This window comes from Scyliorhinus torazame, chromosome 2, assembly GCF_047496885.1.
Source record: "Scyliorhinus torazame isolate Kashiwa2021f chromosome 2, sScyTor2.1, whole genome shotgun sequence".
In the NCBI taxonomy this organism is placed as follows: Eukaryota; Metazoa; Chordata; class Chondrichthyes; order Carcharhiniformes; family Scyliorhinidae; genus Scyliorhinus; species Scyliorhinus torazame.
This window is the reverse complement of record NC_092708.1, coordinates 325,180,967-325,203,407: the sequence shown is the minus strand read 5'-3', so window position 1 is coordinate 325,203,407 and position 22,441 is coordinate 325,180,967. Positions and strand designations below refer to the sequence as shown.

At 43.8% G+C, this 22,441-nt stretch overlaps 1 protein-coding gene across 2 annotated transcripts in view; it reads right to left on the bottom strand.

Moving 5' to 3' along the window:
* gnpnat1 (glucosamine-phosphate N-acetyltransferase 1) overlaps window positions 1-22,441 on the bottom strand; it is a 112,886-nt gene that overhangs the window by 29,384 nt on the left and 61,061 nt on the right. For both annotated transcript variants that reach the window (XM_072489733.1, XM_072489734.1), the window contains exons 2-5: window positions 16,036-16,219; window positions 8,231-8,293; window positions 1,551-1,678; window positions 420-481 (exon numbers count right to left, since the gene is read on the bottom strand). In XM_072489733.1, coding sequence (XP_072345834.1) covers window positions 420-481; window positions 1,551-1,678; window positions 8,231-8,293; window positions 16,036-16,189 — 407 coding nt within the window. In that variant the 5' untranslated portion in view covers window positions 16,190-16,219. The remainder of the gene's footprint in view (window positions 1-419; window positions 482-1,550; window positions 1,679-8,230; window positions 8,294-16,035; window positions 16,220-22,441) is intronic.

Sequence of the window (22,441 nt, the reverse complement as noted above, 5' to 3'; positions counted from 1 at the left end):
GATTAAAAATGGGAAAAAGGCAAGTCCGAAGGCTTTGTATCTTAACGCACGAAGCATTCGGAATAAGGCGAGTCCCGAAGGTTGGCCCAATCCCTGACAAAAAAGGTTGAAAAGCACTACTGGAGAGACAAGGGCATTTCCTTTGAATTGGACTCATACAAAGGCCTTTGCGGAATGAAAACGACAGGCACTGGGGAAGATGTAAATTAAAGTCAGGGGATAGGGGCAAATGTAGAAAGAAAAAAAGTAAAATGATGAAGATTGGAAAGATACAGAAGCTAAAAAAAATAGTACAGAGGCTCTTGTGAACAAAGTGTTAGAGGAAATCTTGAAAGTGGAGATAATTAACCCCCAGATGGACTGATCCGAGGTCACTTCCAATGCCAAAATACAGAAGATTTCAAAACAATCAAACTTACAGTTTCCCAAGCTGTTTTCCTCTGTATTCATCACTTACGACAACTTCTTCTATTCTCCCTCGCTAAATTTGAAAAAAATATCTAGGTTTCACTTAATGTAACATTTTAATGGTTAAATATAGACAAATTAATCATTCTAAACATTGATAAACATTTGCTCACAAACTCATTCCCATTGCCAAATTCATAATATCTTGTTAGGCAAATAGAACAGTTTAAACACAATTGCTTTAGCGACTGCAATCAGTTCCAGCACTGAATGGTGTCATGAGGCTAGAATCCTTTATTGCTGAAAATATTTTTCAACTTTCAACTGACTGGAATTTTTTTTAAATTTGAATGGAGCACTGGTTTAAAAATGCAAGGCCATGTTCCAAGTTGAAGGTGAGAAACCCTCAGGGGAGTGTGAAGAGAGAAACGTTTCCTATATTCCAGACGCCCATCAAAACACGCAACGGTTTAAAGAAATGTGAAAAAAGGCAAAGTGTTGAATATGGAAACAATGGCTGTCAGACACACCCACTCAAAACTTATTGGAAATACACAACGGCTAAAATATTTCCAAGCAAGGCTGCCAGGCCCTAGAGAGAGATTGCAGAAGTGATTCAGGCAGTGTCACAAATGTCTTCAAGTGTGTTCCCTGGTTCGAGAAGCTAACTCGATTAGAAACATATCAGTGAACAGAGATCTTGCAACATCTTCTACGTCTGACCGCAGATAATAGACCAGCTAATCTAAATCAGCCGCAGTGTTCAAGGACAATCAAAGGACACTTAACTGTATATTACTTTACTTTTTTTTACTGTAATCTGTCGGTGTGTGGGCTGAATGCTTGACGTTGCATTTTTATTATTTTTCTCCGGGTTTAGCGGTTAATAAATTTGTTCGTTCTTTGACTCAAGACGACTTTGTTTGAATGGCCCCTTATTGCTCACAGCTTCAATAGTTAATTACATTCTGCTTTGAAAAAGGCATAGCCTCGTGAAAAATAAATTTAAACCCTTGTGATCAACCGAGGATGTTGAATGGAGGGTAGACAATTCGCCCCTTCTCATTTGGTCAGAACAATGGAAAATTCAGAACTCACAGAAAAACAACATTTGAATTTTACAGTATCAGTTGAAGACCTACCTTCGCACAAGCGTGTATAAATTTATGTTCAATTATTAGTGTTGCTGTAGCAATGACCTGTCCAAGCTGAGTGTCTTCAACAACAATGGTGTAATAATCTCCAGTTTGCTTCATGTGCTCAAACTTGTCTGAGTGATAATCAAAAAATAAATGTTCCACGAGTAAATACGCTATTCTCGGTTTTACCTTTGATCATAATTTATTCATTCCGAAAGGATTTATGCAATTGTCTCGAAAGCATTAAAACATGTCAATCCGCCACAGAAATTTTGTTATTTTCCCCCCTCCTACTTTCCCAGTTACGGCTTCCAACATTATCCAGAAGTATGATGGTATACAGACAACCTGCGTCAGGTAGATCACTAATATGTCCTCAAAAGCAATTAAGAGGTGAATACAGAGGAAAGGTAGAGCACTAAGAATTGGTGGTGGGGGGCGGAGGGGGAGAAGATAGAGAGAATTACAAGAGTGGTGGGTGGAATAGTTGACAAGGAAAGAGGGAAATAAAAGGAAAAGTGGGTAGGGTGGGAGCGAGAAATAATGCATATGGGAGAGTATGGAGGAGGCGTAGAAGATGGGGGTGAGGGGTAGATTTTCCTGTCCTGCCTGTCACAGGAGTCATATAGTCGCGGAACGGACCATTTACAGGTCCATTGACCTCGGGCGAGACATTCCGGCCATGGAGTGGACGCGGCCGTCCAATCCTGCCCGAATAGTGAGTGAGGAGGAGTACACAGAGAGTGTGGGTGAGGATAAAGAGCAGGGCAGCAGTAGCAGAAAGGAAAGAGGAGATCATGGGGAATATAAGAAATAGAAACAGGAATGGACAATATGGTCACTCGAGCCTGCTCTGCCATTCGATGTGATCCTGGCTGATCTTTGGCCTCAACTTCACATTCCCACCAACTCACAATATCTCTTGATTCTCTAAGAAACCAAACATCTGTATATCCCAGCCTTGAATATGATGGGGCATCCACAACCATCGGGGGTCGAAAATTACAAAGATTCATAATCCTTGGAATGAAGAAATGTGTTCTCTCATATCTAAAAAAATTATACACTCCTCATACTGAGATCGGACCCCTGTATGTTTGATTCCATAGCTAGAGGAAACAACCTCTGAGCGTTTACTCTGTCAAGTCCCTTCAGAATCTTGAATGTTTCAATGAGATTAGCTCTCATTCTTCTAAACTCTAGAGAATATTGTCCAGATTTACTCAGACTCTCATTGTTGGAAGACCCTCTCAGCCCAGTAACAAATTTACTGAACTTTTGCTGCACCACTTTGAATGTAATGTACTCTTCCTTAGGTTTGGAGACCAAACTGCACACAGTACTCAAGTGTGGCCTTGATGAAGCCCTATATACGTATTGCAAGACTCCCTTATTCTTGTACTCCAGTCCTCTTATAATAAAAGTCAACATGCCATTTGCCTTTCTAATTGCTTGCCGCAAACTAACTTTGTTTCTTTTACAAGTATACCCATGTCTCTCTGATCAACAGTTGGACGTTTCATACATTTCAAAATATATTCTGCTCTTCTAATTTCATGACCAAAGTGAATAATCTCACACTTGCACACATTATATTTCTCTGCCACCTTGTTGCTCACTCACTTAACCTGCCTCTTTGCAGCATCTTTGTGTCCTCCCCACTGCTTACATTCCCACCTAATCTCTCATCATCAACAAACTTGAACACATTATTCTTGATTTCTTCATCCAAGTCATTGATATAGATTGTAAATAGCTGAGGCTCCTGCACCTTCCATTTGTTACAGCCTGACAATTCCCCACCTCTGCCTACCCTTGGCTTCTTGTCCATTAACCAATCCTCCATTTCTGCTAAATATTATCCCCAATTATCTTGCGTACTAACCTTTCGGGTGACACATTGCCAAATGTCTTTTAGAAATCCAAGTATACTACATCTACCCATGTGTTCCGTTTTCAAAAACCTTGAATAAATTTGTCAATCACAATTTCCCTTCAGTAGCGGGCAGCACGGTGGCACAGTGGGTTAGCCCTGCTGCCTCACGGCGCCAAGGTCCCAGGTTCGATCCCGGCTCTAGGTCACTGTCTGTGTGGAGTTTGCACATTCTCCCCATGTTTGCGTGGGTTTCGCCCCCACAACCCAAAGATGTGTAGGCTAGGTGGATTGGCCATGTTAAATTGCCCCTTAATTGGAAAAAATGAATTGGGTACACCAAATTATATTAAAAAAAAGAAAAAAAACAATTTCCCTTCAGTAAAACCATGTTTGTCTCATCATGCAATGATTTTCTAAGTTCCTTAAGACTTCCTTAATAATAAATTCCATCATTTTCCTGACGACTGATGCCAGACAACTAGCCTGTAGTTCTTGGTTTGCCTTTCTTGAAAAGCAGTGTTACATTTGCTTACTTCAATTTGCTCAGACCCTTCTAGAATCCAGAAAGTTTGGGAAAATCATAACAAGTCATCCACTCTCTCCACAACTATCTCTTAAAGACCCCTAGGATGTAGGCCATCAGATCCAGGGGACTTGTCAGCTTTTCGTCCTTCAAGTTTCTCCAATGCTTTTTCTCTAATTATGCTAATAACTTTAAATTCCTCATTCTTATTAGCAGCTTGGTGACCCTCCTATTTCTGATATGTAAATTGTGTCTTATACTATGAAGACGGCCAAAAACATATTTGTTCATCGCCTTTGCCATTTCCTCATTTTCCTTGATAATTTTTCCTGACCCTTCCTCGAAAAGACCAACATTTACTTTAGGTATTCCTCTTTTTATATACCCTATAAAAAGCCTTACAATCATTATTATTGGCAAGTGCACTCTTATATTCTATCTTTCCCCCTTTTAAAATCAACCTTTTGGTGGTCCTTTGCTGGTTTCTAAAACTCTTCCATCTTAAAGCTTACTTTTATTCTTTGCTACTTTATACACCTCTGCCTTTAATTTAGTTCTATCTTCAACTTTTTTAGTAAACTATGGATACATCTTTTTCATTCAGATTTTCTTTTTTAATTAAACATATTTTTGTTGAACATTTTCCAGACTACCGTTGTCAATTTAATTTGCCCAATTTCTATATGAAAATTAAAGCCCCCCACGATTATTGCATTGTTTCCATTCCGACTGTCTTTTTGCCCATCTGCAATATTTATTTTCCAATCTTGGTCAGCTTTGTAACCATGACAAGGATTTTCCTTCTGTGGTGGGTGCCTCCAGTGTTTGCAACCAAGTCCACTGACTTCGGCGGAAACAAAAATCTTACTGGCTGGAAAATCCCGATGAATGCTTCATGCATTTAAATAAGGAGACTTACATTTTAACCATTCTTTGCATGGACCTTATTTGCTGATGCATTATTACCATTAAACTCCTTGTCACTCCCATACTACTTACATTTTCCCAAATTGCTACATTGCTGTGTTGCCTAGACTCTTCTCTTTAGATTTCTAAATTTCCCATTACCTGACTTCTCTCCTATTTTTGTTTAAAGTTCCATCTACAAATGTGGACGCAAAAGTATTGGCAAAGGTACTGGTGGGTAGGCTGGAGGAGTGCCTCCCGAAGGTGATAGGTGAAGATCAGACGGAATTCATGAGAGGGAGGCAGCTCTTTTCAAACATTAGAAGAGTATTGAATGTCGTTATGGCACCGGCAGAGGGGAAGGAAGCAGAGGTGGTTGTGGCACTGGAAGGCGTTCGACCGGGTAGAATGGGGGGTACTTGATGGCAGTTCTGGAGCGGTTTGGGATTGGACCAAGATTTGTGAATTGGGTAAAGCTACAAAATAAGGAGCAGAGGGCGAGTGTCCGCACAAACAACATCAGCTCGAGGTACTTTTCTCTCCACCGTGGGACTAGGCAGGGATGTCCTATGTCCCCCCTGCTGTTTACACTCGCGATTGAGCCATTGGCCATCGCATTAAGTTCGGGGGTATGGAAAGGAATAGTGGAATAGAGCATAGGGTGTCCTTATATGCCGATGACTTGACTCGTGTCGGAACCGAATGTGTCGATAGGGGAAATATTGGAGCTGCTTCGAGTGTTTGGGTCTTTCTCGGGGTACAAGCTGAATCTAGACAAGAATGAGAATTTTGTGGTATCTTGGCCAGGTGTGGGGCAGGGGTGGGGGGCTGCCATTCCGTAGGGCAGGGACTCACTTTAGGTACCTGGGGGTGCAGGTTGCCCGGGAGTTGGGTGTGTGTGTGGGGGGGGGGCCTCCGGAGGTACAACATTTCTAGTTTGGTAGGGAGAGTGAAAGCTGATCTGGCAAGGTGGGATGGTCTCCCTCTGTCACTGGCGGGTCAGGTCCAGGTGATTAAAATGAACGTGTTGCCGCGATTCCTGTTTATTATTCAATGCCTGCCAATTTTTCTGCCAAAGGCTTTTTTCAGAGTGATTGAGGGAAGGATTACGTCGTTCATATGGGGAGGGAAGGTGGCCAGAGTTAGAAAGGTGCGATTACAGAGGGGAAGGCAGGCAGGGGGTTAGGTCTTCCGAACCTGATGTATTACTACTGGGCGGCGATGTGGAGCTGGGTAAGAGGGGTTGATTCCCAGTGGGTCAGAATGGAGGAGAGTTTGTGCAGGGGGTCGGGACTGAAAGCACTAGCAACAGCGCCGCTCCCGATAGCCCCGGGGAAGTACTCAGGGAGTCCGGTAATAATAGCTTAATTGAGAATTTGGAGGCAGATTCGCCAACACTTTGGGTTGGGAGCAGGGTCAAGGGAAATACCGATTCGGGGGAACCACAGATTTGAGCCAGGGAGGTGGGATGGAAATTTTCGGAAATGGGAGGAGAAGGGGATTAAGACATTGAAAGATTTGTTTCTTAGTGGTCGGTTTGCAAGATTGAAGGAGCTGGAAGCAAAGTATGGGCTGGAGCAGGGGGAAATGTTTAGATACATGCAGGTTTGAGATTTTGCCAGAAAGGAGATACGGAACTTTCTGGAGGAGCCGGCCTCCACATTGCTGGAGGAGGTGCTGACGACAGGGGGACTGGAGAAGGGGGTAGTGTCAGCGGTGTACGGAGCTATTTTGGAAGAGGAGAAGGCACCACTGGAAGGGATCAAAGCAAAGTGGGAGGAAGAGTTGGGAGAGGATATGGAGGAGGGGTTCTGGTGTGAGATGCTCCGGAGAGTGAATGCCTCCACCTCATGCGCGAGGGTGGGGCTGATACAGCTGAAGGTGGTATACAGAGCACACCTCACGAGGGCGAGGATGAGCTGATTCTTTGAAGGAGTAGAAGATGTGTGTGAACGTTGGGGGGGGGGGGCTCGTGCTAATCATATGTTTTGGTCCTGTCCAAAGCTAGAGGATTACTGGAAGGAGGTTTTTAGGGTAATTTCCAAAGTGGTGCACGTGAAACTGGACCCGGGCCCCTGGGAGGCCATATTCGGGGTGTCGGACCAGCCAGGGTTGGAAATGGGTGTGGAGTCAGATGTTATAGCCTTCGCCCGTTGATCGCCCGAAGGTGGATCCTGATGGGTTGGAGGGCAGCCTCTCCACCCTGTGCCCTGGCGGGGGGATCTGTTGCAATTCTTGACTCTTGAGAAGGTTAAGTTTGAACTAAGGGGAAGGATGGAGGGGTTCTACAATTCATGGGCATTATTCATTATGCACTTTCAAGAACTGGGGGGGGGAAGCGATGGGTGTTAATGGGGACTATGGGCGATTCCTGATTCCTTTTTGTCAGTTGTTTATGTGAACATGTGGGCAAATGTTTTGGGTTTGGTGGGAGGATGGGATCATTGTTATCGATATGGGGATTGACATATTTGGTACTGATTATTGTTTATTACTGATTATTGTTTATTGTTGGTGGGTGTAAATTTGGGAGAAAATGCAAAAAAGGAGAATAAATAAAAAAAATTTTTTTTAAAGTTCCATCTACAGCCGTCATATAATTCACTAAAACATTGTTCCCAACCCATTTTAAGTGGAGTCCATCCCAAATGAAAGGGTGGGTGGATAGGAGGGAGGGCAAGGAGCGAGGTGGTAGTGGTGCAGAGCAGCAATGGGGACAACAGGATTGAGAGGAGAGCAAAGAATGCAATAAATTATTCTTTTGTTTGCCATATAATCCCCTCTCCACACTATCTGCTGCATTTCTAAATTTTGTGTCAGCTACAAACTTTAGAAATCAAGTTTGTTTTTATTCTTTTATTTTTTCAAATTTAGAGTACCCAATTCTTTTTTTCCCAATTAAGGGGCAATTTAGCATGGTCAATCTTGCACATCTTTTTAGGTTGTTGGGGTGAGACCCACGCAGACACGGGGGGAATGTGCAAACTCCACTCGGAAAGTGACCCAGGGCTGGGATCGAACCCGGGCCCTCAGCGTCGTTAGGCAGCAGTGCTAACCACTGCATCACCGAGCCGCCCTTTGTTTTTATTCTTTAACTAAGGTCTGCATGTTTTTTTCCATCCCGGATGCCCTTCTGTAAATGGTGGTGAGCATCTTCTTGAATTGCTCTGGTCCTCATGCTGTTTCTTCTACGTTGTCACAGTTGTCTGCTTCAACTTAATGATTGAGCCAATTCAGAAAGCAGTCCAGAGTTTCTTCACAAATTAAACAAACAGCTATACACGGCACTGAAAATTACGACAACAGCAATGCAGCCCGGATAACTCAACAGTTTGAAGTAAAATTCATGATCATTTTTAAAGGTGCTGGTCCACTTACTTATAAATACTTCAGGCGCAACTTGGTCTACTTTTGTTAACTGTGCGAGTACCTTAAAAAGACCTGTTTGAAAATTAGAATGAAATATGTTACATCAGCATAATCAAATGGTTTTGGGACAAGTGAGTTTTAGACATAAGCTGGTAGATCTCAACTTTTGTGGGATAGCGTACAACAGGTCAATAGCACGGTGGCAGCCAATTTCATTTCTCTCCAGACTTTTATTTCCAATGAATTTCAATAGAAATCAAAATTGATGATGGGGGTGGTTTAATTTATTTACGTGTCCCCACTTAAAATTATTAATTGTGCTGCAGTAGAAAAATACCTTGTTGCTGTTTATTAGCAATTAAGTTCCATTTACTAAACATGATATCCAGGGGCGAAATTCTCCGGAAACGGTGCGATGTCCGCCAACTGGCGCCCAAAACGGCGCAATTCAGACGGGCATCACGCCGCCCCAAAGGTGCGGAATGCTCCGCATCTTTGGGGGCCGAGCCCCAACCTTGAGGGGCTAGGTCGGCGCCGGACGAATTTCCGCCCCGCCAGCTGGCGGAAAAGGCCTTTGGTGCCCCGCCAGCTGGCGCGGAAATGACATCTCCGGGCGGCGCATGCGCGGGAGCGTTAGCGGCCGCTGACAGCTTCCCACGCATGCGCAGTGGAGGGAGTCTCTTCTGCCTCCGCCATGGTGGAGACCCTGGCAGAGGTGGAAGGGAAAGAGTGCCCCCACGGCACAGGCCCGCCCGCGGATCGGTGGGCCCCGATCGCGGGCCAGGCAACCGTGGGGGCACCCCCCGGGGCCAGATTGCCCCGCGCCCCCCCCAGGACCCCGGAGCCCGCCCGCACCGCCTTGTCCCGCCGGTAAGGTAGGTGGTTTAATTTACGCCGGCGGGACAGGCATTTTAGCGGCGGGACTTCAGCCCATCCGCCAACCGGCGCGGCGCAATTCCCGCCCCCCGCCGAATCTCCGGTGCCGGAGACTTCGGCAACCGGCGGGGGCAGGATTCACGCCAGCCCCCGGCGATTCTCCGACCCGGCGGGGGTCGGAGAATCTTGCCCCCAATCTCTCATTGGAGAGATGCAGTAGAAGAGCTTAGATAGCCTGGATAAGATTTCTTGGTGCTGGTGTTTCTTATTCTCAAACAATAACTGATCCGTAATATATATGTTTAATTTACCAGCTCTGTTCCAGATTGTCAAATAATAAACTAAACCAAAATAAGTCTTTGGTCAGCTTCAAATAGGTGTGCTCCTGAGGGGGCAGCCATTTTGGGGACAGTAAGATCTCAGATGCAGCAAGGATTTATCAACCAGCTAATGTGCATGCAAATATAGATATTAACAAATTAGGAGTCAATATTAATACTTTTATATGGTTTCACCAGTCAATTTTCATATTGTCAGTTTTGAATTAAAGAATAAATTTTCAGGTCACAATAGTCTTTTTCTTAAACCTTGGAACTACTTTTCCATAGAATTCCTATAGTGCAGAAGGAGGCCATTTGGGCCATTGAGTCTTCACCGACCCTCCAAAAGAGCACGCTACCCAGGCCCACTCTCCCAGCCTTTCCCAATAACTCCACGCATTGATCTTGGCCTGTTGAACCAACAAGCACATCTTTGGACTATGGGAGTAAACCGGAACACCCAGAGGAAATCCACTCAGATAGGGGGAGAATGTGCAAACTCAGCACATGCTGTCACCCAAGACTGAAGGAATGGAAGGGTGCAAGACCCTCTTTGTGAGGGTCTTAAATGCCTACAACATCTAAAGCAGAAAACTGCCCATAATTTTGTATCAGATTGAAAGATGTTGTAAGGACTACTTATTTGCAAAATGGAATATTTCACACAAGATAAAGGGTGGCTGGGAATAAGTACAAGAAAATAAATATGGATGGATGAAGGATAAAACTAACAATAAACTTGAAATTTTCTTACCTAATGAACATCCAAGAATTAGAACTGAAACTGTGCTCGAGATACAAAAACACTGGTCTAGCCAGTCCCTTGTCTGCATGTTCCTAAACTATATACACCATATTAGAATTGGCCATGTGGAATTGAAGTGGAGCACCACGAGGCGGAGAGTGTCGTGGATAGCACATATAGAGAGGTGGTCACACCGCAGGAAGGGAATGGGTGACCAACAGGCAGAGCAAGAGAGCTGGGCAGGTAGTGAAATGAAATGAAATGAAAATCGCTTATTGTCACAAGTAGGCTTCAAATGAAGTTACTGTGAAAAGCCCCGAGTTACCACATTCCGGCGCCTGTTCGGGGAGGCTGGTACGGGAATTGAACCGTGCTGCTGGCCTGCCTTGGTCTGCTTTCAAAGCCAGCGATTTAGCACTGTGCTAAACCAGCCCCTGTGCAGGAACCCTGTGCAAGACTAGTGCAGGAATCTCCTGTGACTATTTCCCTACAAGAAATATGCCGCTTTGGATACTGTCGAGGGGAATGACCTCTCAGGGGAAAGCAGCAACAGCCAAATTCATTGCACCATGGTTGGTTCTGCTGCAGAGGGGAGTAAAAAGTATGGGAATGCAATAGTTATAAGGAATTTGATTGCCCAATTATTTTTTTACAATTAAGGGGCAATTTAGCGTGGCCAATCCACCTAGCCTGCACACCTTTGGGTTGTGGGGGCAAAACCCACGCAAACACGGGGAGAATGTGCAAACTCCACAGGGACAGTGACCAAGAGCCAGGATCGAACCTGGGACCTCGGCGCCGTGAGGCAGCAGGGCTAACCCACTGTGCCACCGTGCTGCCCGATTGAAAGGGGAATTGATTGGCGTTTCGGTGGCTGTAAACGTGATTCCAGGATGGTATGCTGCCTCCCTGGTGCTAGGGGCAAGGATGTCTCAGAGTGGTTGTAGGACATTCTGGAAGGGGAGGGTGAACAGCCAGTGGTCGTGGTGCACATCGATACCAACAACATAGGTAAAAAAATGAGGTGAGGTCCTGAAAGCAGAAAATAGGAAGCAAGGAAGAAAGTTGAGAAATTGGACTTCAAAGGTAGTGATCTCAGGATTACCACATGCTAGTCAAGAGTAGAAATCGTAGGATGTATTGGATGAATGCATGGCTGAAGGGATAGTGTGAGGGGAAGGGTTTCAGATTCCTGGGGCATTGGGACTGGTTCTGGAGGAGGTGGGACCTGTACAAACTGGACAGGTTACACCTGGGCTGGACTGGGACAGATGTCCTTGGGGTGAGGGGGGGGGGGGGTAACTTGCTAAAGCGGTTGGGGAGGTTTAACCAATATGACAAGGGGGTGGGAACCTATTTGAGGATTCAGAGCAGGGGGAATCAAGAACAAGAGAAAAGGATAGCAAGGAGAATAAGAAAAATGATGGGCAGAGTAATCAAGGACCTGTATCAGATATAATGCCACTGTAAAAAATAGTAGGAATGGGCCAAGGAATGTTAAAAAGATGAGCATTAAGGCTTTGTACCTGAACGCACAGAACATTCAAAATAAAATGGATCAATTAGTTGAGCAGATAGATGTAAAGGGATTTGATATAGTTGGGAATATGGAGACATAGCTTCAAGGTGACCAAGAATGGGAATTAAACATTGAGGGCTATTTGGTTTTTAGAAAGGACAGACAAAAAGGAAAAGGTGGTGGAGTTGCATTGTTGATTAAAGAAGATATTGATACAATATTGAGGAAAGCTATTAGTGTAGATGATGTGGAATCTGTCTGGGTCGAGAAAAGAAACATCAAAGGGCAAAAAACATTTGTAGGGATGTTGTACAGACCACCAAACCGCAGTGGTAATGTTGGGAATAGCATTAGACAGGACATCAGAGATGCATGTTGTAAAGGAACATCTGTTATTATGGTGACTTTAATCTGCATTTAGATTGGGCGAGTCAAATTAGTCACAGTACAATATAGGAGAAATTTCTGTTTTTTAGGGCAGCACGGTAGCACAAGTGGATAGCACTGTGGCTTCACAGCGCCAGGGTCCCAGGTTAAATTCCCCGCTGGGTCACTGTCTGTGCGGAGTCTGCACGTTCTCCCCGTGTCTGCGTGGGTTTCCTCCGGGTGCTCCGGTTTCCTCCCACAGTCCAAAGACGTGCAGGTTAGGTGGATTGGCCATGCTAAATTGCCCTTAGTGTCCAAAAATGTTAGATGGGGTTATTGGGGATAGAGTGAAAGCGAGGGCCTAAGTGGGTCGGTGCAGACTCGATGGGCCGAATGGCCTCCTTCTACACTGTATGTTCTATGTATATGGACAGGATGGTTTTCTGGACCAGTATGTTGAGGAACCAACGAGGGAACAGGCCATCTTGGACTGGGTGTTGTGCAATGAAAAAGGATTAGTTGGCAATCTAGTTGTGAGAGAACCCTTGGGAATGAGTGACCATAATATGGTAGAATTCTTTATCAAGGTGGATAGTGAGTTGGTTGATTCTGAGACCAGGGTCCTGAACCTCAATAAAGGTAACTATGATAGTATGAGGCATTAGCTGGCTATGATGGACTGGGAAACATTACTGAAAGGAAGGACAGTGAACAGGCAATGGCAGACATTCAAGGAACAAATAGGTGAACTCCAAAAGTTGTTTATTTTTATTTGGCGCAAGAGTAGAAAAGGAACTGTGGCCAAACCATGGCTTACAAAGGACATTAGAGATAGTATTAGGTTCAAACAAACGGCATACAAATTAGCAAGAAAAAGCAATCGACCTGAGGATTGGGAACAATTTAAAATTCAGCAATGGCGGACAAGGGATTGATTAAGGAGAAAATACAATTTGAAAGTAAGCTAGCGGAAACATAAAAAAGACTGTAAAATTTTCTATAGGTATGTACAGAGAAAAAGATTGATTAAAAACTGGAGCAGCACGGTGGCGCAGTGGTTAGTACTGCTGCCTCACGGTGCCAAGGTCCAAGGTTCGATCCCGGCTCTGGGTCACTGTCTGTATAGAGTTTGCACATTCTCCCTGTGTTTGCCTGGGTTTCGCCCCCACAACTCAAAGATGTGCAGAGTAAGTGGATTGACCACGCTAAATTGCCCCTTAATTGTAAAAGAATGAATTGGGTACTCTAAATAAAACAAAAAGAGTGATAAAAGCTAATGGTGGCCCCTTAGGCAGAAACGGGGGAAGTCATAAGAGAGAACAAAGAAATGGCTGAGGAGCTAAATTCGTACTTTGATTGTGTCTTCACAAAGAAAGACATGAATAATGTACCAGAAGTTCTGAGAAACACAAGGTTTAATCAGGAGATGAAGGAAATTAGTATTAGTAAATAAATGATTTTGGGGAAATTAATGGGATTGAAGGCAGACAAATCATTCCAGAGTACTTACGGAAGTGGCCCTAGAAATAATAGATCCATTGGTAGTCATTTTCCAAAATTCTTTGGACACTAAAATGGTTCCTAGATTAGAGAGTAGCTAATATAACCCAGCTATTCGAAAAGGGAGGCAGAGAGAAAACAGGGTACTATCAACCAGTGAGACCAATGTCGGTAGTAGGGAAGTTGCTCGAGTCCATTATCTTTTTTAAAAACTTTTTCTGAGTTCCAAAGCCAGAGCTCAGTGTGGACAGGGGCGAACCCCTAATCCAGCTCCTCGCCTGCTCCAAAAACCAATTCAAATTGAACCCAATTCATGGTCCCCACAAGAGAGACATACCAGATCTGAACCAAAGGCTCAATCTACATTACATTTGATCTTAGCCAAAAGGCCGAGAAGCGATCTAGAGTCCATTATCAAGGATTTCATAGCACAACATTTGGAAAGCAGTGTAATCAGACAAAGTCAGCATGGATTTACAAAAGGAAAATCATGCTCGACAAATCTGCTAGAATTCTTTGAAGATGTAATTTGTAGAGTTGACCAGGGAGAACCGGTGGACGTGGTTTATTTAGACGTTCAGAAGGCTTTTGACAAGGTCTCACATAGCAGATTACCATGTAAATTTAAAGCGCATGGGATTGCAGGTAGTGTCTTGAGATGGACAGAAAGCTGGTTAGCATATAGGAAGCAAAAAGTTGGAATAAATGGGTCTTTTTCGGATTGGCAGGCAGTGACTAGTGGGGTACCGCAGGGATCTGTGCTAGGACTCTAACTTCACTTTATATATTAATGATTTGAATGAGGGCATAAATTTATTATCTCCTAATTTGCGGATGATACAAAGTTGGGTGGGAGGGTGAGCTGTGAGGAGGATACAGAGATGCTTCAGCAGGATTTGGACAGGCTGAGTGAGTGGGCATATGCATGGCAGATGCTGGATATTGTGGATAAATGTGATGTTATCCGCTTCGGTAGCAAAAATAGGAAGGCAGATTCGTATTTGAATGGGTGTAAATTGAGAGGTGGATACTCAGTGGGACCTTGGTGTCCTCGTGCATCAGTCGCTGAAAGTAAGTGCGCAGATACAGCAGGCAGTAAAGAAGGCAAATGGTATGTTGGCCTTCATAGCGAGAGGATTTGAGTATAGAAATAGAGATGTTTTACTGCAATTGTATAGGGCACTGGTGAGGCCACTCCTGAAGTATTGTGTGCAGTTTTGGTGTCCTTATCCGAGGAAGGATGTTCTTGCTATGGAGGGAGTGCAGCGAAGGTTTACCAGGCTGTAGCCTGGGATGGCGGGACTGTCATATGAGGAGAGACTATGTCGCTTAGGACTATATTCATTAGAATTCAGAAGAGTGAAGGGGGATCTCATAGATACTTACAAATTCTAACAGGGTAGATTCAGAAAGAATGTTCCCGATGGTGGGGAATCCAGAACCAGGGGTCATAGTTTGAGGATAAAGGGTAAACCTTTTAGGACTAAGGTGAGGTGGTTTCCTCCCACAAGTCCTGAAAGACATGCTGTTAGGTAATTTGGACATTCTGAATTCTCCCTCGGTGTACCTGAACAGGCACAGGAATGAGGCGACAAGGGGCTTTTCACTGTAGCTCATTGCAGTGTTAATGTATGCCTACTTGTGAAAATAAAGATGATTATTATTACCTGTGGAATTCTCCACCACAGAAAGTAGTTGAGGCCAAAATGTTGTGTAATTTCAAGAAGGAATTTGATATAGCTCTTGGGGCTAAAGGAATCAAAGGATATAGGGGGGAAGGCAGGGTCAGGGCATTGAACCTGATGATCACCATGGCCATAATGAGTGGCAGAGCGGGCTCGAAGGGCCAAATGGCCTCCTCCTGCTTCTATTTTCTATGTATGTTTCTGTGTAAAATATTTGGCAGTTAGCCAAGACAATTTTAATTTTTTAAAATAAATTTAGAGTACCCAATTATTTTTTTCCAATTGAGGGGCAATTTAGTGTGGCCAATCCACCTACTCTGCACATTTTTTGGGTTGCGGGGTGAGACCCACGGTGACACGGGGAGAACATGCAAACTCTATATGGACAATGAACCGGGCCAGGATCGAACCCGCACCCTCAGCGCCGTGAGGCAGCAGTGCTAACCCTGTGCCACCGTGCTGCCCAGCCAAGACAAAGTATCTGTAAATTTCTTCTGATTACTACGTAGACATTGTATCTCAGTTCAAATAGTACAAAAACATGAAAGTATAAATCCAGGCAAAGTAATATGAGAATGAGAAAATAAACTGAACATTTACAAGTTTAATTAAAAAAATACTTACCTGCATAAATATATTCAACAAATAAGCAAATGCTTCCAAGCAAAATTAGACTGAAAAGGAGTTTTAAATTTTAATTTCTTTCATTGACTCTTTGTTTAAAAGTTGAACATTTTACATAAACTTAAGTCAATAATACCATATATCTGCTGATAACATGCAAGTCACATTTCAAACAGTACCTCGGTTGAAGTCAGCAGTACAGAGAGGCCTCATAACTAGTCCATCCCCAGGGTTCAACGGGGATATTTCAGGAGAGAATTTCACTACATTCTGGCTCCAGTCCAGGTCATTTAACATGATGGGATCAAACATGGGTGTGTCATCAAGAATCATGGCAGGAGAAGCACACAGTCTGTATGTACACTGTTTTAAGAAAAATGTAAATTACTTTAAAAGCCCTAATCGAGGATGCATTTTTATTTACTTAGATTAATACAAACTCTTTAAAATAGTCAAGAGAAATATTATGCTAATTTTTAAGTTGTTTCTTTTGCTGGCATTGCTCCATGTTACTAATGGTTAGATGACATTTTGTATTAATAAATTCCCAAAGTATACTCATTCGAGGAGTAATGGTTACTACATGGTTACTGTTACTAGTCAATCATATTATGTAGTACTGGAGCAATACGGTTTAAAAGTAATAATGTGAAGAGACCCAATAATGTGAAGAGACGCAAAAATGTCAAAAGCAAAATTGCTCAATTGGGAAAGAGTTCATTTCAGCGATTTAAGAAGGGATACAAAGCACAGATAGATTGGCAAAGGCAGTTGCAGGGTACAGCAGTCACAGAACAATGGAAAACACGCAGGGAAGAGACCGTTCAGGTGCAAACTAAGCATATTCCTTTTGAAGGGGCTAGGTAGAGTATCCAGCCAGGATGTCAAAAGAAATAATAAAAGAAAACAGGAAAAGCAGGTTTATGACAATTGATTTAGTGAGTTAATTACCAGGAAGATTATGAAAAAGGTGATGCAAGGGGCAATGAAAAGTGACTGGGAAATATTAGCAGTCAATATTAAACTGAATCTTAAAGCATAAAAAGAGTAAGCGGCTGCTCAGGAAAAAGTTGTGTGGTAAGTACTCAAAGGGAAATGTCTGTTCATTTGAGGACATGGCTAAAGTATTAAATTAATCTTTTGCATTGATCTTCACAAATAATGTGAAGGCTATGCTAAAAGGGTGGTAAGTTCTGGTAGTATATTAATAGATAGAGAAAATATCCTGAAAGCATTTCGCAGTTAGCATTACTGAAAGTTGATATGTCACCTGGTCCAGATGGAATGTACCCTAGGTTGCCAGAAAAAAAATAGCAGAGAATTTGTCACCTGTCTATGCTCCTAATTCGAGAACTCCCTATGACTACTATTTTTCTGCATGCAACCAATTCTCACATAGTGCTAGGGTATAATTCTTACTGCTAGAGACAATTGGACAAAGCGGAGGACCACCAAACAGCATGATACTTGGAAACTTGGCCTTTTCTGAATCATTATTTAAAAGCAGTATTTTACAAATAAACATTAACTGTTCACTTTAGCTAACCTAGAACATCTGCATCTCATTTCACCATTTCAAATTTACATTTTCTACGTTTCTGTAGATGATTTAGACATGGAGTTGGCCTTCATTCAAATCTTTCCAAAGTTTCTAACATGGACTTCATTCTGGAGGAAGTCTACATAAACTAAGATCAAGATTAATTGTAATTCGTCTAGTGTTTCTCAAATCCACAGGTTGTTCTTGCTTTGGCATTTAATTACATTTTTAATCTTTGCCTTTAGGGCATCCAGCAACACCTTTCCCTAATTGAAAGAACAGGCAAGCTAGTCAGCACCGACACTGGCCAATGCCGCAGTTACTTTAAGCCAGTTAGTGGTGTGCTAAATGATCAATTCATTCCCTTTTTCTGCTCTCCATCAACTTGCTACACCCTTGTGGGGAGGAAACTAGCTGCACCAGTGCATTTACCACTAAACTCCCCTATTCCATGCACCACACAAGAGCACTAACACCATGACCAATGTACACTAAGGTTTACATTTTTAAAAAACAAGCGATACTAAGATAGTGTTCAGGAACAGAATTTTTGATGCAGAACTTTACAAGATCACGTCAGAGAAACAAATGGACGCAACACCAAAAAGTCAATTAACAGCTTCTGTTTTCAAATAACTCTTTAAAAAGGTTAGTCAGACACGACAATAGCAAACTGGTATCTCTTTACACATTGGTAGTAGTCATTTACCATTGCATTGCAATGCTCAAGTGTGTATATGGCTGAAATCTACAGCTGTGTACATGTTAATGACTGGCATCGGAAGAGAATTTATTACTGTACCTCAAGGTAGCAACAGAAAAAGCATCATTTTACAACTGGCACAAGGGTTATTGGAGTTCCAATCCAGGCCCAGAGTGACAAAAACATTCTTTGTTTAATATTTAACATGGTATTGGTTTCTTCAATTCTGTCATGGTAACCATAAAATGTTATCCATTTTATCCAATTGAGTGAATAGAGTGAGCTTGTACCTAGAGTGAGACGACGGCCAAACTAGCTTGATTCAAAACATATCTTGCGGATGTAACCATCTGGGGTGGCCACTTTTGGCCACTTGCAAAGAATCACGGGAAATCTGGCCAACGCAGGATCCAGATAAATTCAGAGCTTAAGTGTATATTTGCCACTAGATAACCAGACACTATCGAAACCCCGAACCGATTTGCATTCTAATGGCCCATTTTCCCAGAACAAAAGACTTGTACTCAGGCATCAGATACAGATACATCGGCAGCACTCCCTTCACCCAGGAAGCCCAAACAGCCAAGGTCAATGACCGCTCAGTACACGCCCAGCCATCAAGGCACCCGCCCCTTTATTGGCTAAAATCGATGGCAGTAATCGAAGCCTGCCGAATTATTGGGTCCAAAGCTAAGGACCGCCCAAAAGAGCGTGAAACCCCAGAAGGATAAAGAGAGACACTGCCATATGTTTGTTCTCTTTTGGCCCCGGCGCACCTGCACTCTCCTGGCCCGGCCTACGCCTGATACCAATTGCAGCACCACGACCAGAAGCAAGTTCAAGACCAACGATCGGTACCAGACGGATGAGCCCAGCAGAAACAAAGTCACTTCTCCAAACCCAACCACGTAAGATCCGAACAAAGGCCTGTTCCTCTGCATAAAGCCGGGTGCCTAAAGTTAAGTACAGGTTGTTGTAGTGTTAGGTGTAATTTAGCTTGATTGTAGTGTTTTATGTTGCATGTCGAAGTAATTCTTGTGTGTAAATAAACTATCATTGAACTTGAACTAACTAACTGGTTGTTGGGTCTTTGATCGATATCTGGTTAAACCTTGTGGTGGTATCATCTCATCCCTGGCAACTCTGAAAGCAATATCATTAATAACTGTCATATCAGTATTCCACTCATTAAGACTAGCAACATTATTGGCGTCGCCGGTGCAAATTGGCAACATTATTGGCGACTCTGGTGGGACTCAAATTCAAAGTGATTTTGTCACTCCGAGAGAACCAGCAAAACGTTGAATTAGAAATCCAATTGTGAAAAGTGAAAGAAACCACAAGTGTAAGGCCCGTATTGATCAACTCTCCAAGATTCGGAAGTGTGTATTGACTTGCATGTGTACTAACAGGGATATAAGGTAAATGCGTTAGTTTCTAATGGGAGTATTGTGAATGGGAAAATAGCTTAGGCCATACCCGCTGTTCAAATCGCCGCCCTATTCCCCCCTGTCCCATATTTACAGTAGAGAAACAAAGATTACGGTAGGAAAAAGAGATACTAGTAGCAATGGCAGCAAAGGCAATGGAACGCCTAATGAATCCGCAGGAACCCGAGGTCGCAGCGACCAGTAGAGCAGAGCAGTGCCCCATAAGGGAAGAGGAATTGAGAAAGTACTTGAAGGGGAAAGGATGGCCCCTCTGGTGCGAGTTTTGTTCGAATGAAGAGTCAGGTTCAGGTAGTATATAACCTAATGGGATAACCTAACCGAGATACATAAAAAGAATATAGGAAAAGTTTGTAAGCCAATGGCAATCGTGTCCTGTCTGGCACAATTGCGAGGCACAGAGGAGGTCATGAGGACGCTCCGCAGACAGCTTGTAGAGAAAGAGGAGAAGAGTGAGGGAAATGTTAGTGAATGTGAGAAAGTTGATGAGCAATTCCGAGAGCAGCTAAAGACAAGGAGATGGCTGATGTCAAACAGGCACGCCAATCTTGTTTAGTTCACCTTAACAGCTTTCAGACCCAGTACGTTAAGGCCTACCAAGCTACACAACGGCAAGTTTTGATAAGAGAAGAGACGGAACAACAGGTAGAACAGTTAAAGAAACAATGCGCAGATTTGAAGGCAGCTTTACGAGCACGCCATAGTTACTCAACGGAACAAAGGCAGAGTTCAGTAGATCACGCCAAATGTAGACTACAAATAGCAGTCACTGCTCTCAGCGCACAACGGATTCAGAGACACCTTTGGACCGAATTTAGATCAGGAAAATGGCCCCGATTTGCAGGAACTCAAAAAACTGCCCATAGATATGTAGAAGACACTGAGAATCAGAATAGAGTCCCCCAGGCCCCGAAAAGGAAAGCGCCCGCACCACCGACTGCACAGGCAGCACACAACCCCATGACTCCAGTCACCATGCAGCGCAAGTCACCGATTGACGATGAACCCGATTTTGTGTACACCACCCCATTATCCATCACACAATTGAGAGATGCGTGCGACAAAATAGAACCATTCCAACCCACACCAGTTCTTTGAGCGAGTAAGACAACAGACAGTTATGTACGGTCTGGACAAACCGGAGGAAGTGAAGCTTATAGTAATGAGCCTTGACCCATCCGTTAGCTCAGCATTACCAGACCCACAGAATGTAGAAGGAGGAAGCCTCCAGGAGATGAAGGGAGCTCTTTTAGACGCAATTGGTTACAATAGAGGAGACCCCGTAGAAAGTCTAAACCGTTGTAGCCAAAAGAAGGAAGAGCATCCGACTGCATACACAGGATGCCTTTGGATACACTTTAAAGCGGTCTTTGGGGATTTAGTCCACGCGTAAGGGTGTGGGAATGCCCTGCCTGCAACAGTAGTGGACTCGCCAACACTAAGGGCATTCAAATGGTCATTGGATAGACATATGGACGATAAGGGAATAGTGTAGATGGGCTTTAGAGTGGTTTCACAGGTCGGCGCAACATCGAGGGCCGAAGGGCCTGTACTGCGCTGTTATGTTCTATGTTCACACTTAGATAACGACAACATAACTAAATGGGCTTGTACTTTAGTCTCCCACGGCACAGAAGCAGGTCAAAAAGCCGGTGTGAATTATTACCCCGCAGACACCACACATGATGAAGTGTGGGTTTTAAAGAGACTCTCCAGAACCTGGGAACAATTCCTATATAGAAAGGCAGATCAGAAGGCAGAAGCGATTATGAACCCAGTAAGGACACATCAGCACCCCGCATGGGTAAATGAGGGTAGAAATGAAGGACAGCATCCCAGAGCACAGGCACCACAAGGATGCTATAATTGTGGACAGCAGGGACATTACGCCCGTGAATGCAATGCCCCCCCAAACCAACAATGGAACCAGCAATCGTACGCCCCACCTAGGAATAATGTTAGACCCATACATAGTGTCAGTGCCCGATCAGGTCATGCCGTGACCAATAGCACAGATTGACGGTATTCGGACTCCCCAACTTGGGTCTGCGACACACTCTAGTACAAATCAGGCAGACCAGTGGTCACAGTCACAGTCCGGGGACATCCAGTAGAGTTCCTTTGGGACACAGGAGGGTCCCACACCACTTTAAACTCCTCCACAATGTTTCAGCGCGACAAATGGCCCACCACACACACCATCACTCTTAGAGGTTTTACAGGACATGTACAGCAGGGATAACATTACAGCCCACGTAGATATTCAACTCGGAAACATAAATACCAAGCACCCCGTTGTTTTAGTGTATTTGCCCCAAACAGCACAGCACATTTTAGGAATCGACTCCATGAGCTCACACAACCTTTCCTTTGACCCCGTGAATAAGTGTGTTGGAAAATGGCCAGAACAACAAGAGCCCCTGCCACGCTCACAGTAGGAGACTACAAGCACAGAATATGTTCAGTGGCAGATTATTGGTTTGACCCACAAGCGATTACCACAGATAAGACGATTAGAGACGTCCTAAGGAATCATAAAACATCCTTCGCCCAGCACAAGCACGACTGTGGAAAGATTCCAGGAACAGTCACCATTACAGGTCCCGATCCCAAGCCCCAGAAGCAATACGGTTTCCCACAGGAAGCCAAGGGAGAAATTGAAAAAGTAATTCAAAGTTTGCTAGACCAAGGTGTAATTCAGCCCGTAGCCTCAACAAACAATGCCCCAATTCGGCCCGTAAGAAAACCAGACGGTTCATAGAGACTAACCATAGATTACAGAGAACTCAAGAAAGTAACCCCATTAGCAGCCCCCACCGTTGCCACGAGTCCCGAAACAATGCTAAAGCAGGGAGTACATGCTCAGTATTTTACAGTACTGGACATTAGCAATG